A 14,860-nucleotide genomic window follows, 5' to 3' on the forward strand; every position below is an offset into this window, starting at 1 on the left:
AAATATCGCTCATTCACTGCGCGGAATCTGAACTAGTTTAATTATTAAATAACAATGATTGCTCTTAAATAATATTCTAATCTAATATTTCAGATTTATTTAAATATATAACTCTAATACAACTAGATAATCAACTAATATGATAGTGACCACCCATGTGAGTAGTAAAAGCAACAATAATAGCAACGAGAGTAATGAAAGTCATACTAGCAGCAACGGGAGTAGTGAAATTAAATGCGGGACTAGTGAAAGAAAAAATAATGACGGCGGGAGAAGTGAAAGTAATAGTAGTCACAACAAATGTGATGAAAGTAACAATAGAAACAACGGACATAATATGAAAAATCAACTAAAAATTCAATTTTAGGAAAATATTAATTTATTTAAATATATGAATGTGACAAAACTAACGCATTAACCATAAAAATAGTAAGAGTAGTTAAAGAAACAACAGTAACGGAAAAAGTATTAAACGTAACTCTATTAACAGGAAATGTAGTGAAAGTGATAATATTAACAGCGGGAGTGGTGAACGTCTTATAATTTGTTGATTAATTTTACATCTCATCATATTTTTAAGATATAAATTGTAAATGTATGTGTTAATCTAATTTAGCGAATCATATTTCACAGAAAATAAAATTTAAAAGGTAAATATAGGTAGCTCGGTGAAAGAAAAAATAATAAATGCGGGGGAAGTGAAAGTAATAGTAATCACAACACATGTAATGAAAGTAATAATAGAAACAACGGATCCAAATTGAGGATCAGGATGGGAATATGTGCACTGATGGTGATTCAATTCAACAGGCCGGCCTTCTTAGAGTACTATCAAGGTTTACTTGGGTCTCATAAAACTACCTCTGAGGTTAATGTGAATGTGGTCAGAAATGGTACCTGCTGTACTGCAGCTCATTGGGATATCTTAGCTAAGCATGTTATTATTGAAGAGGTTAAGAATAGCATCTTTAGCATTCCTAAGAACAAGTCACCTGGTCCTGATGGCTATACTAGCCAATTTTTCAGGGATGCTTGGGAAATAATTGGGACTGATGTGAGTGCAGCAGTGATTAATTTTTTTGATACTGGGAAGTTATTGAATCAGCTGAATGCAACTATAATTACCTTAATACCAAAACTGGACAGGCCAACCAGTGTCAAACATTTCAGGCCAATATCCTGCTGTAATGTCCTTTATAAAGCCATTTCCAAAATTCTTTGCAATAGGCTGGCTCTAGTTTTACCTGATATAATAAGTAAAAACCAGGGTGCTTTTGTCAAAGGCAGGAGTATTCTAGAAAACATCTTGATTTGCCAGGATTTGGTAAGACTTTACCATAGGGGAAAAGCCTCTCCTAGATGCATGTTTAAGCTTGATTTACAAAAAGCTTATGATTCTATTGAGTGGGCCTTTGTGGATCAAATGCTAGATGCTCTTATGTTCCCTGAAAAGTTCAGAAAGATGATTATGACCTGCATTACTACTTCTTCTTTTACTTTTAATCTCAATGGGACTCAGTTTGGTTATTTCAAGGGTAGAAGGGGCCTTAGACAATGTGACCCTATCTCATATCTTCTTTTTTGCATTTGTATGGAATATTTGACAAGGGTTATGGACTTTGCAACTAGGAAATGGTATTTCAGGTATCATCCTCTATGCAAGAGTTTGAAACTTACTCATTTACTTTTTCCTGATGATCTTCTAATGTTCAGTAAGGGGGATGTGCAGTCCATTATGTTAATCCTTAGAGTTCTGGTAACCTTTTCTGCTACATCAGGTCTTACAGTTAATGCCTCTAAATCTGAGGTCGTGTTCTGTGGAGTCACTGATAGTTTGAAGCTTGACATTATCCAGGTTTCTGGTTACCAGGAAGGGAAGCTTCCCTTTAAATATCTGGGTATCCCTATCCAACCTGGTAGACTGAATAAAGCTGATTGTAATGTGTTAATTGAGAAGATTGTTTCCAAAGTTAGAGGGATTGGGGCAAGGAAGCTAAGCTATGCTGGTAGACTTGTGCTAATCAATTCTGTTTTCAATACCCTTCATAATTATTGGGCTTCTATTTTTCTGATTCCTAAGGGAGTCATCAACAGAATAGAAGCAACTTTTAGGAATTTTTTGTGGTGTGGTGAGTCAGAATATAACAGAACACCTTTGGTATCTTGGCATGATGTTTGCTTCAGTAAGAAGGAGGGTGGTCTGGGTATTAAGAATGCAGGGGTGTGGAATGTAGCAAGTGTAGGTAAGCTTGTTCATTGGTTGTATACCAAGGCAGATAGGTTGTGGGTGCTCTGGATAGACCATGTCTATATGAAAAGAACAGTTTGGGAGAATTATCAGGCTCCTCTTGATTCTAATTGGAACTGGAGGAATATTTGTCGTGTTAGAGGTCTTCTTGGGGGTGGTTATCAAGGTAATACCTGGATAACTTCTCCTGGTGGTTACACTGTCAGTGCTGGCTACCATTGGATGCAGGGTTCACACCCCCCTGTCCTTTGGTATAAGGATGTGTGGGATAATTGGTTGCTACCCAAGCATTCTTTTATTGCTTGGTTGATTCAGAAAAAGGCTCTTAATACCAGATGTAAGCTTCACAGGATGGGTATCTCCTTAACTGATAGATGTATCTTATATGAAGTGGGAGAGGAAACGCATGAACATCTGTTTGCTGATTGTGCTTACAGTTCTAGGATTATTGCTGGTGTTGAGGAGAGGTTTCATATTAGTTTTACTGGGTCTACTCAGTTCTACTCGAAGCTGCAAAGGAAGACTTGTAGAATGGCAAAACTGGTTACATTCTACATGATATGGAATGAGAGAAACAATTGCGGGTTAAATCTTCAGATTAGCAGGCCTGAAAACCTGGTGTCCAGAATCTCACAGCAAGTGCATAACAGACTGATTGGCAAAATGTCTACTGTGGTGAAGGCTAATGATTGTGATTGGCTAAGTAGATTGCATATACGTTGTAATTTTTGTACTTAGTCTATATGATGGAATCTGAAATATGGATGATATTGTAATATTTTTGATTATATGAAATACAAAAAGCTCACATGTTACCAAAAAAAAAACAACGGAGATAATATGAAAAGTTAACTAACAATTCGATTTTAGGAAAATATTAATTTATTTAAATATATGAGTGTGATAAAACTAACGGATTAACCGTAAAAAATAGTAGGAGTAGTTAAAGAAACAACAGTAATAGAAAAAGTAGTGAACGTAACAGTATTAACAGGAGATGTAGTGAAAGTAATAATATTAACAGCGGGAGTGGTGAACCTATCTTATAATTTGTTGATTAATTTTACATCTCATCATAGGATATAAATTGTAAATGTATGTGTTAACCAAATTTAGCGAATCATATTTCATAGAAAAATGGTAAATAAAAGGTAGCCCGGGCGTAGTCGGGCATCAAACTTAAACTTGTTTGGTCTCGTTTTAGGAAAACTGTTTTTGCTTTTAGAAATGAGTTTTTTAATAAGCTACTTTTTGATAAAACTTTTAGTGTTTGACCTAACATTTTATAAAAGACGACTTCTCAACAAGACTTTTTTACATAAGCGGATGAAAAATGAAATTTTTTGTTGAAAAGTATATCAAGATGGGTCTCGATTTATAGTGAATGAAAAAAATATGAATTAATAAGTATTAATTTTATTTTATTTTTGCATTTTTACATCATACAATTTATCATTTATACACTAAGGGCATGTTTGGCCTCGTTTTAGGAAAACAGTTTTTGCTTTTAAAAATGAGTTTTTTAATAAGCTAATTCTTTATAAAACTGTTGTTTGGCCTAACATTTTACCAAAAAATGACTTCTCAACAAGACTTTCTACGTAAACGGATAAAAAATGAAATATTTTGTTGAAAAGTATATCAAGATGGGTCTCGATTTGTAGAGAATAAAAAAAATATGAATTAATAAGTATTAATTTTTTTACATGTTTACAACATACAATTTGTCATTTATGCATTAAAAATCTTTAAAATTGGTGTTTCTACTTCTGGGCTTCTGACTCTCAAAATTGACTTTTGGGCTTGAAAGAAATTGTTTCAACTTCTTCAAAATTGATTCTTTGGCCTAGCTTGTATTTATTCAATGACTAATCACTTCTAAAAGTCGGGCCAAACAACACCTTTGTAAATTTATAAAAACATATTCTATTTTGCGATCCGTCTAAAGTTGTAGACGGGTCAAATATGTCATCATTTTTATAATAAGACAAACACAACAAGTGGGATGGTGAAATTATCTTATTATAAAAGTGGTGATATATTTGACCCGTTTATATAGACAAATATCCCGTCTACAATGAAATTAATTGTACATTTATATGTATCAATGTTCATCACAAGATATTAAGTCATTTTGATACAATTGGATGATTATTTTCGGATATTCTCATTTTGAATCAGAGCTATGTTATATGACGATTAGGATAGTTGTGAAATAAATATCTGCTGAAAATGCTAATTATCCTGTAATAATATGGCACATACCTAACCCACGGCAATAAGTAGTACTACATACGGAGTACTATATAATATTTGCTCTTTTACATCCAACTTTTAATACTAATTCTAAAAAAATCCATAACTTTCCAAGTTTCTGAACTTAAACTTAAATCTAAAAAATCCATAACACCAAGTTTCTGAACTCAAACTTAATCTAAAAAAAATCCATAACTTCAAGTTTCTGAACTCAAACTTAACTCGGCCAAACACGGCTCAATTAACGGGTTCTCGAGAGGACCAGCTTCGGTGACTTGAGTATCATCATCAAATAATATATGTTCCTCTTTAAATGTCTCATCTTCAGCAACTAACACCCAAGTTTCTACCACTTTTGTTACTTTACTGTCTCATCTTCAGCAACCTTAAGGTGATGGTTGAGGCCCAACTATTACAAATATTCCTATTACGCTCCCTCACTCAAATGCCCGTTGGGCTTGAAGAGTGGTTAGTTGTGCACCGGCTCCCCCGTACCGTGTGCTGGGTTTCCACTTCGAGTGTGACCGGCTCTGATACCATGATAGATGAACCATCTCAACCAAAACCTTAAGGTGATGGTTAAGACTCAACTATTATAAATATTCTTATTACTATTCTCTTTTAAGAGGGATATGGCTTGGGCTAGATCTGCATAATGAAATAAGCTTCGAATCATCAAATCCATGTCAACATCAAAGATTAGAGTGCCACAAAAGCTCAATATACGCTCAATGTACTCTACCAGTGGTAAGTGAGTCAGGATGACAGAAATTGTTTCCCTAGTTTTCATAAAACAAATACTCCCTCCTATTCCCGATAACTGTCCCATTGTTGAAATGACACAAAAATTAAGAAAGTGAGTGAATAGACGGAAATGGACAATGAAAAATACTAATACGATGGGTTAAGGGTGGATTGGGTTGTAAATAAGAAAAGTAACAAGGGTAGTATAATCATTATATAAGAAAAAAGCATTACCAAAAACGGATAATGAGACAGTTATGTGAATATACGGAAATGGACAATGTGACCGTTATCGAGAATAGGAGGGAGTATTCATTATGTTGTACTTTTAAGCCAGGAAGAGGAAGAGAGAAACAGATCTGGACCAGAACCAAGACCTGCACACGCAGGGATACATAAGTTCATCTAAAATACCAGAGTCTTGGATTCTACGGCAAAGGTCTATAAATTCACTGTTCACCTACCTGTTGGCCCATTATGTGCGAGAAATATAATTGAGTGGCCGTCTGGAGTTGGGTCCTGCTATACGTCGTCGACAAATTACTAAATATCGTCGACAATTAACGTAAATTTCCAAGTTTGCCCTCCATATCATAACTCCATATCCGTCTCACCAAAATGCAATTTCCGTCTCAAAACACAAATGCAATTTCCGTCTCACTAAAACACAAGTCACCGTCTCACTAAAATATTTCAAACAAAAAAAGTAGTCGGGTTTTGTAATTAACAACATGAACGGGAACGATTTTAACAACGATTCCAACAATGAAGCTAGTAACGAGGTTAGTTTACGATTTAGTTTTATTAAAAATTTATGTTTTATTATCGTTTGAATCCCGAATTAGGATAGATGCCATGAATGTAGACGGAATTATGATAGAATTTGTGACGGATTTATTTGAAAAAGCAATTAAAAAAAAAAAAAAAAAATTACACGAACTGGGCCTGGACGAAGAGAATTTTCGTCCAGACCTGGTCTTGGACGAAAAATTCTTTCGTCCAACATGGGCCTTGGACGAAAGAATTTTTCGTCCAAAACCAGGCCTGGACGAAAAATTCTTTCGTCAAGGCCCATGTTGACGAAAGAATTTTTCGTCAGCCTCGGTTTTGGACGAAAAATTCTTTCGTCCAAGGCCCAATTCGTGTGGTTTTTTTTTTTTTTTTTTTTTTTTCGGCTCGTTTTGTATAAAACAATTAAAATAATTAATTCCCGTCTTTGTATTATATTATTTTAATTTTTTATTTTTTCCGACAATTCAAATAATTAACGACCGTCTCGTCTTTGTATTATATTATTTTAATTTTTTATTTTTTCCGACAATTCAAATAATTAACGACCGTCTTTATATTATATTTTTTTCATTAATATTTCTGACTCATTTTTTTCATTAATATTTTTTATTTACTCCGACTCTTTCCGAAGCAAATAATTAATTAATAACTAATTTATTGAAATGCGTGCACAGGTGATTAACGATGGAGACGGTATTGATTACTCAGATCATTTTACGACAACCAGATTTTTTGCATCTAGTATTGAAGCGTTTAATTGGGCATATGAGATCGGGCTCCAACTCGGGTTTGGTATAAAAAAAGCAAGCAACAAGAAAGTTGGTCGTAACACGAATTTGAGACAACGTTATTTTGTTTGTCGGATGGGTGGAAAAGGTCCCGTAAATAAGGATGCCGATTCTTTAATGAGGGGTAATACCGCTACCGCGTGGTGCAATTGCAAATTTTCAATGAAAGTTGTTGAATTAGAAGAGAATAAGTGGCAGCTTGTGATGAGATCCGGGTTTCATAATCATGGTTTAACGTTGTATTGTGACGGCGACAGATACTTTGCAAAGCTTGATGACGAGGAGTTGGCTTTTATCGATGCCCAAGTTAGAGCTCACGTTAGGCCGGCAATTATTAGTGCGGGTTTGCATCAGCGGAATCCGGAAAAGTCAAGACCTAATCGGCGACAAATCTACAATCGTTCTCAGAAAGTAAGGGCCGAGGAAAGAGATGGGAGAAACCCGGCACAACAGATGTTAGCACTTGCGGTTCAGCATAAGTACGTTCATTATTGGGTCAGCGATCGGAGACCGATGAGCTAACCCACGTGTTCATGGCTCATCCAGAAGCCGTTAAGATGTTTCGATCATACTATTATGTGGTACAGATCGATTCCACGTACAAGACAAATGAATACCGTCTTCCGCTTGTTGAGATGGTTGGAGTCACACCCGTCGGGAAGAGCTTTGTCATCGCGTTTGCTCTTGTGACGCATGAGTCCGAGGAGAAATATCTGTGGGTACTACGGAAATCGAAGGCCCCGCTCAATGATGCCGTTCAACCTAATGCTATTGTTGCGATTGCGAGGGAGGTTTGTTGAACGCGATCCCCATTGTTTTTCCCGATTCGTCTCACTTGCTATGTCTTTGGCATATATATTCTAACGTGGAGACGAAAGCACTTGATATCACGGATCAGGATAGTTGGGCTAAGCACGTAACTTATAACTTGTTTACTGCGGTTGTCGAGGCGGAGACCGAAGAAAAGTTTAATGTTGCGTGGGCCAAATTGGCAAGGGAATGGGCGGGAGTGGCGGCTTATATTGAGAGGCAATGGTTCCCGCACTTGGAAAAATGGGCCAAGTATAGAACGAACAAGATAACTCATTTTGGGAATACTTCTACATCCCAGGTTGAGTCGGCTCATGCGAATTTGAAGAGATGGCTGAATAGCGCGAAACCGGCGCTTGATTGATAGCATCTGGATTCGGTTTCATTCTTTGATGGAAACGCAACATGTTGAGATCCGACACTTGTTGGAGTTATCTAGATCGAGGCGGTTGACGGGGATTCAGCGATTATTTTCCAGACTTTCTTTAAAAATATCAAAGAATGCCATCTGTGAATTGCGTGAAGAATTCGAAAGAGGTGCCAAGATGACGGAAGATGCCTTGACGATCGATTGCAAAGGCTACTACACTTGGTTTGTTATGTGCTTGTTCACTTCATCGCATTTCTAGAAACGGATCTCGGGTCCCTGTTGATGTGTTACATGCATTTTGGAGGAAGTTGGAGTACGATGGTTCGGAGGCAATGCCGACTTGTGACGATGATCGATTGGAGGAGTTGTTCGATGAAATTCGGAATGCAGATCCGAGTATGAGATCATCCATGTTCGATGCCCTTTACTCTCAGATACATCCGGAACAGGAGGATGTAAACGAGCCTCGGGTGAACGAGAACCCTAGAGGACGTCCGAGTAGGGGAACTCGTAGAGATCCGTCCGCCGTTGAGCATGCACGGGTTCGTGTTCGAGTAGGTACTCCGTCTTCCCAACGTACTCCATCTAGTACCCCCCGTTCTACTCCGACGGTTCCTGTTACTCCGTCGTCTACTCCCCGTTCTACTCCGTCGGTTCGTTTTACTCCGTATAGAACCCCCGGTCCACTCAAACGGGCCCCGGTACACCGTCTACCACTGCTACCACGACTACGGGGAGTTTCGGCACAACGTATTGCGCACCTCTTGAGGTCGACTACACCATTGGTGATTTGAGGTATTTTCCTTATCGTGACTTCCTGCCTTCATTTTTTCACGAGTATGTAGAAGCATGGTTTAATCCTTACGGAGACGGTCATTGTGGTTTTCGAGTTATCTCACATGCTGTTCGGGGTGACCAATCTCATTTCACGATGGCTAGAACAGATTTACTTAGGGAAATTCGTAGTCCCGATTACCGTGATCATATCTATGGCCCAGGGAGATTTGATGCAGAGGTAGATAGAATTACATTTATGGATCAGATACCGTGTGGCTCGGGTCATTGGATGGACGGTTTCGATCTATATGGTTATGCTACGATGTACAATTGGGTGATATGTTGTATTTCTGCATTTGACGATCGACAAAGTCAGCGACATTGGAATGGTAGTTTTACTTATTTGCCTTTACGAGCCTTCCCGGAGTACGTACCCCATATGGTGTCTTATGGGTATTACATGCGGGAAACCACTATTTGCGGCTCCGGGTACGCCCCTTGTCACCTATGCCTCCATTAGCCCCTTGTTGGGTACATGATGCAAGCGTAGCTCATTATAATGGCCTGTATCGACATCAGTTTCGTGTATGGCTCATTATAATGGCCTGTATCACTTTTCAACCTACGAAACTCCCACATCTTCTCGTTTAGTACTTCATCAGAAACAACCTCATCTCTAACTGCTGGAGTTAGAACATGATCCGGGTTTCCTTGTAAAATTATACAGAGGGTCCCAATTGGAGGTTCTTCAAGCATGTGTCATACAGTGTCACTGGGAACCACTGATTCAAGACGCTCAATTAGAATTGGTAAATTTTGAACAATTAAATCGATTCTTATTTGATAAACTCTGATTTTTTGAGCATTTGTGAGAACCATTTTAGGATTGGATGTTGTGAGTGAATAATTAGTATTGTAGTGAGTGAAGATGATTTGGATGTTGTGATTGAAATTGACATAGAATGGCCTATTTATAACCTATTAATTGTAACGGTTATTTTTGAATTACAACGGTTATTTTGAATTATAACGGCTATTTTTGAATTGTAACGGTTATTTTGAATTATAACGGTAACATTTGAATTATAACGGTAACATTTGAATTATAACGGCTATTTTTGAATTATAACGGCTATTTTGAATTATAACGGTCACATTTGAATTATAACGGCTATTTTTGAATTATAACGGTAAAATTTGAATTATAACGGTCACATTTGAATTATAACGGTCACATTTTTCCCTATATAAACATCTACATAATGTTGTAATTTTGCACTCATCTTCAACCTTTTCTATTTTCCAATCATCTTCATCATCTTCCATTTTCTTCTTCAAATCTTTACTTATGTCAACATCATCCTCAATGTGGGGAACCCGACCAATTGAAGGCCTTGATTTTAAGAATCAAATTTGCAATCGTTGTCAAAGAAACGCTATCATCAAGATTTAAGGTCACTACTAATCCAAGAAAGCTTTTTTTAAGTGCGTACCTTGCGATCATTTTGTGTCGTGGTTGACTGAAGATCATTTAACAATAACAAAAAAGTTGAATATAGCATGTCAAGATGAAGGTGATGATGCATCAAGTGGAAATGTCATGAAAGAGCAAGTGATAGGTATAAAAAAGGAGATTTCGGAAATGACAAGGATGATGAAGTTTTATTTCAAGTGTATCTTGTATTTGTTTGTTTTCATTATGTTGGCCATTGTCATGAAGTAGTTACTATTTCCAGAAATGTATGAATTTGCATCAGTTGCTATGTATTCAAGAAATTTAAGAAATTTCAGAATTTAAAACCGTCATGTTTTTTGAAATAAACAACGTTCAAATAGTCAACTAACATAATCATCCAACATAAAAAATGTCTTCAAAACCGTACAACATAAATGAAAACAAACACAAACTAGTCTCCCGACTACTTATCATCCTCTTCATCGCTATCAGTGTACACACCATCTGATCTACGCTGAACAACATCACCGGGTGTTTGACGAGGTCCTCGCTGACGTATGATATCCCCAGCCCTCTCAATCAATGGGTCGACGTTCTTCATCATCTTGCGGAGGAAGGCAAGCTGTTTCTTGTCATCCTTAATTTTTTTGGCCTCGTAAAACTGAAACATTACAAAGACGTGCGGTCTGCAAATTGACAAGAACAACTAAAACATTATAAACATTATCGAGAACAAAGAAGAAAGTTAAACAATAATTACAAGAACTGTAAGTAATATTATTACCTCAGCAGGAATATCAAAATCATCATATGGCGCGGGGGCATCACGGTGGTCGGGATCAATGATCAACGGGTGAGAATTCCCATTATACCAAGTCACATAACTGCTCCGTCTCACCCGGAAACTAATTGGTCTCGATTTACGAGAAGCTGAACCACGTGATCCTCCCAAAGAATCCCAAAGATGATCGGTCTCCGCAACCCCACCCTAACCTCGTACCCTATCCCCGGCCGGACGATGCGTTGTCAATCTCATAATGGGATTGGGTATGATCTGCACATACCCAAACTGTCGTAAACACCGATCAGGCTGGTACGGCTCCGCTATGTCCATGAAACGAATACAACCGGTATACAAAGTACGAGGATGATACTCCTCTTGACGCGGCCCGTACGGATCCCGCCTAATGGAAGCACAAGTAAGCCCATCTAACAACCTCCGATACTCCAACAATTTCTCCGCATTTTGAGCGAAGGGACCAACGGATCTCCAAGAACACGACCGAGGCTGAGTAGGGTCAATTGCCGAAGGTGGACCGGGTCTGAACATAGGAAAATACTCATAGATCCACGATTGCAACAAAGTCAAGCAACCACCAATAGTCTTCACACAAGCACGTGAAGCCACCCCCAACTGTCGGTACATGAAGGCAAGTACACCGGCTCCCCAAGCGTAGTCGTGTACACCATTAGCATCATACACTAAAGAAAACAACTGAGGACGTAACCTATCACCTGATTTGTCGACAAAAAGTGTCGACCCCAACACCACAGCCAAAAACCCCTGAGCAAAAACAACATCACAATTAGCTCTCGCCGTTTCACAAACTGCATCTACCAATATACCCCCACTCTTGTAAATAGGGACCTTCTTCTTAGAGTTTAACGGCAACCTCAACTGCTCTGATGAAATCCCAAAAAAGCCACAAACATACATAAGGGGATCCGCCAACGTCCCGTCATTATTCTCCACCTTACAACAGTTACCATCAACCCGAACGCCTAAGATCTGCGCAACATCGTGAAGGAGTATGAACATCTCCCCAAAAGGCATGTGAAAACTGTTGGTGTCGGGTTGCCATCTCTCAACAAAAGCAGAAATAAGGGGCATGTTATAATTCTCGGCCATGGAATCTAATAGGTGAGAAAGACCAGTACCGTCATAAATAGTCTTAACGGCCGGAGGGAGTTGCCAACAACTCAACAACCTCGTCTTACCAAACCGGTGGTAACCCGTCAAAACTGGTCGACCGACCTCATTAGGAGTCGACCATAAGGTGTTGGCAATGTGGCCCCCAAAGCTAGGAATCACGTGGGGAAAGTCGGGACCACCGGGAACACGATGATCGATCAACCAAGAGACATCCTTACCCGACTTCTTCTTCGGAGCCACCACACTACTAGAACTACCATCCGACCTCGCCGGAAACGCCCTCCTCATTCCGTCTACGTGGCACCCTACGCACTCGCTCAATACCCGCCTCCTCCTCACCTATCACATCACCAGACCGAACCAGCTCCTCCTCCACCCGCTCATCAGTCCACGAATCGGTACTACCATCTCCAACCTCAGACTCAAACTGGAGCCCCTTTCGAGCTCGAACGTGACGGTCATTTCCTCCACCGGCCATCTATTCCAAAAAATAAAACAAAGAATTTATAAATATAAGTTTAAGTAAATTAAAAATTTTAAAAAAAAAACAAAAATAACCCGGAACGGGGTTTATTACGTAAACAAAACGAGACGCAACAAAAATATTTTTACAACAACTTGATTACATAAATTAATAAAACAAAGAATTTATAAATATAAGTTTAAGTAAATTAATTAATATTTTACGTCGACAAAACGAGACGGAAATAATATATATTTACAACGACTTCGGCACGGACGAGAATTATTATTAATAATTTATTACTTTATAACGATAACAAAACAAGACGGAAAAAAAATTTATTTTCAAAAAAAAAAAAAAAAAAAAGTATCGAGAAATTCTAAAACAAAAAGAAAAAAAAAAAAAAAAAAAAAAAAAAAAAAACGTCAACATTGGGCCAGACGAAGAACCCCCTCGTCCACAGCCCATTTCAGACGAGGGAATCCTTCGTCCCAGACCAGGCCCAGACGAAGAACCCCTACGTCCACAGCCCATTGCAGACGAGGGAACCCTTCGTCCCAGACCAGGCCCAGACGAAGATCCCCCACGTCCAGGCCCAGATTTCCGTAATTCCTTTTTTTTTTTTTGGATTAATTGATACGATAATTGCGTTTGATTTACGCTAAACACGACGAAATCCGATTGAAATCATAGCACCTATCCTAATTCCGTCACTAATTTGGCATCTATCCTAATTCCGTCACAAATTTACAACCTTAACAAAATACTAACAAAAAAATTTTAATAGTAATCACATACCTTGTTGAATGCTTGAATTCGTTCCGGAAATTATGCGGTCGATACGTTTTTTTGTTGAAATTTGAGTCGGGTTTTTTTTTTCAAAATTTCGAATTTTAAAGGTTGTTATTGAATAAAAAGGAAAATATAAGGGGGAGTGTGAGGGAGGGGCAAAATTGGAAGTTCATTAAAATTGTCGACGATATTTAGTAATTTGTCGACGACCTTTAGCAGCCAGGCTGGAGTTTCAATAGCAGCCTTATGAATTTTGTCCGCACTTTCTTCCATTGTTTTGACTCCAAATCTAAAATCCCAACATTAACCAAAAGCTCTATAAAAGCCAAACGAGTCTTTCAATTCCAAAGGAAAACAAAGTCCCAACTCAAATCAATGCTATTTGCATGGATTAAAACTTGCGACACAATTACTTGCTAGGCAAAAGAGCCAACAGTTTGGAGTTGAGCAATGTCCAAGTTTTCAAAATCTTCCAACACTAAAGGTTCGAAAAGTCTATAACGATAGGAGGAGGATATATGGCACACTAAAGGTTCGAAAAGACTATTCATCCCCAAAGTCCAAGATTGGAAATGTATCAACTTTTGCCATTTCTTAATTCTTATACAATAATCTGAGTGTAAGCAAAAAATGACCATAACCTCTGATCTTCTATTTCAATATACTCTGGAATCTAGACCATGACCTAAACTATATCTAAGGTTTGTCGTTTGCCATCGAGTATTGCAAATTTTCGTTTTATTCATCTAGGAATTATGGAGAAACAAGTCTCCTAAAGACAACATAAATTATGATGGAAGGTTTTCAGTAAATGGGACATAAGATAAGCTTTCGAATAACATAAGATAAGCTTTCAAATAACAGCAATTTTATTTTACAAACAACGGCTCAATATGGCCACATCATCGCTACAGAAATATAGATTAACCATTTTAAGTCTTTCAAGTGTCATGGGACATCGTAATGTGGTTTCAATTTTCAAGCAGGAATAATACTCCATCTTTTTTCCTAGCACATACAGAAAAAGCAAAATTAAAGTAGAAGTGTGCATTCAATTTGACAATCAATGGTAAATAAACAACAATTTCACTAGGGAGAGTTCAAATGGAAAAAAGCAGGTGAAGCCTGATACGGATTCCTATCGATACTAAGTTGAACTTACTTTGAGGAGAACTTTTGGGTACCCCAGGAATCATGATTTCCAAGTATTGCTGCTTTAGGCATGTCTATCTTTGCGACATTCCTAACAAGAGAGTAGTGTAAAAAGCACCAGATCCGGCTGCAGAAAACATTGTTACTTGTTAGACATGCATTGATCATAGAATTACCAAGTTCATTTCAGCTATAAAGATTCACAAGGGTAAAGCTTCACAGGATTAAATTAACAGGTTAAATTCATTCAACCATCGGGTTGAGTCAAGTCGGTTCCGG

The 14,860-nt window shown here is 38.0% G+C and overlaps 1 protein-coding gene across 1 annotated transcript; it reads left to right on the forward strand.

Moving 5' to 3' along the window:
• The first annotated feature begins 6,702 nt into the window (after window positions 1-6,702).
• LOC141648852 (protein FAR1-RELATED SEQUENCE 5-like) lies at window positions 6,703-8,002 on the forward strand. Its single transcript, XM_074457563.1, has 3 exons — window positions 6,703-7,323; window positions 7,416-7,619; window positions 7,727-8,002. Exons 1-3 carry the CDS (start codon window positions 6,703-6,705, stop codon window positions 8,000-8,002), a joined length of 1,101 nt encoding a protein of 366 aa, XP_074313664.1.
• Window positions 8,003-14,860: the final 6,858 nt, after the last annotated feature.

Source organism: Silene latifolia, chromosome 3 (assembly GCF_048544455.1).
Source record: "Silene latifolia isolate original U9 population chromosome 3, ASM4854445v1, whole genome shotgun sequence".
Lineage (NCBI taxonomy): Eukaryota > Viridiplantae > Streptophyta > Magnoliopsida > Caryophyllales > Caryophyllaceae > Silene > Silene latifolia.

Coding starts and splice junctions, on each gene's coding strand:
- LOC141648852 (XM_074457563.1), top strand. CDS start 6,703: ATGCGTGCACAGGTGATTAACGATGGAGACGGTATTGATTACTCAGAT. Junction 7,324..7,415: donor ATAAGTACGTTCATTATTGG/GTCAGCGATCGG, acceptor TATGTGGTACAG/ATCGATTCCACGTACAAGAC. Junction 7,620..7,726: donor TTGTTGCGATTGCGAGGGAG/GTTTGTTGAACG, acceptor ATCACGGATCAG/GATAGTTGGGCTAAGCACGT.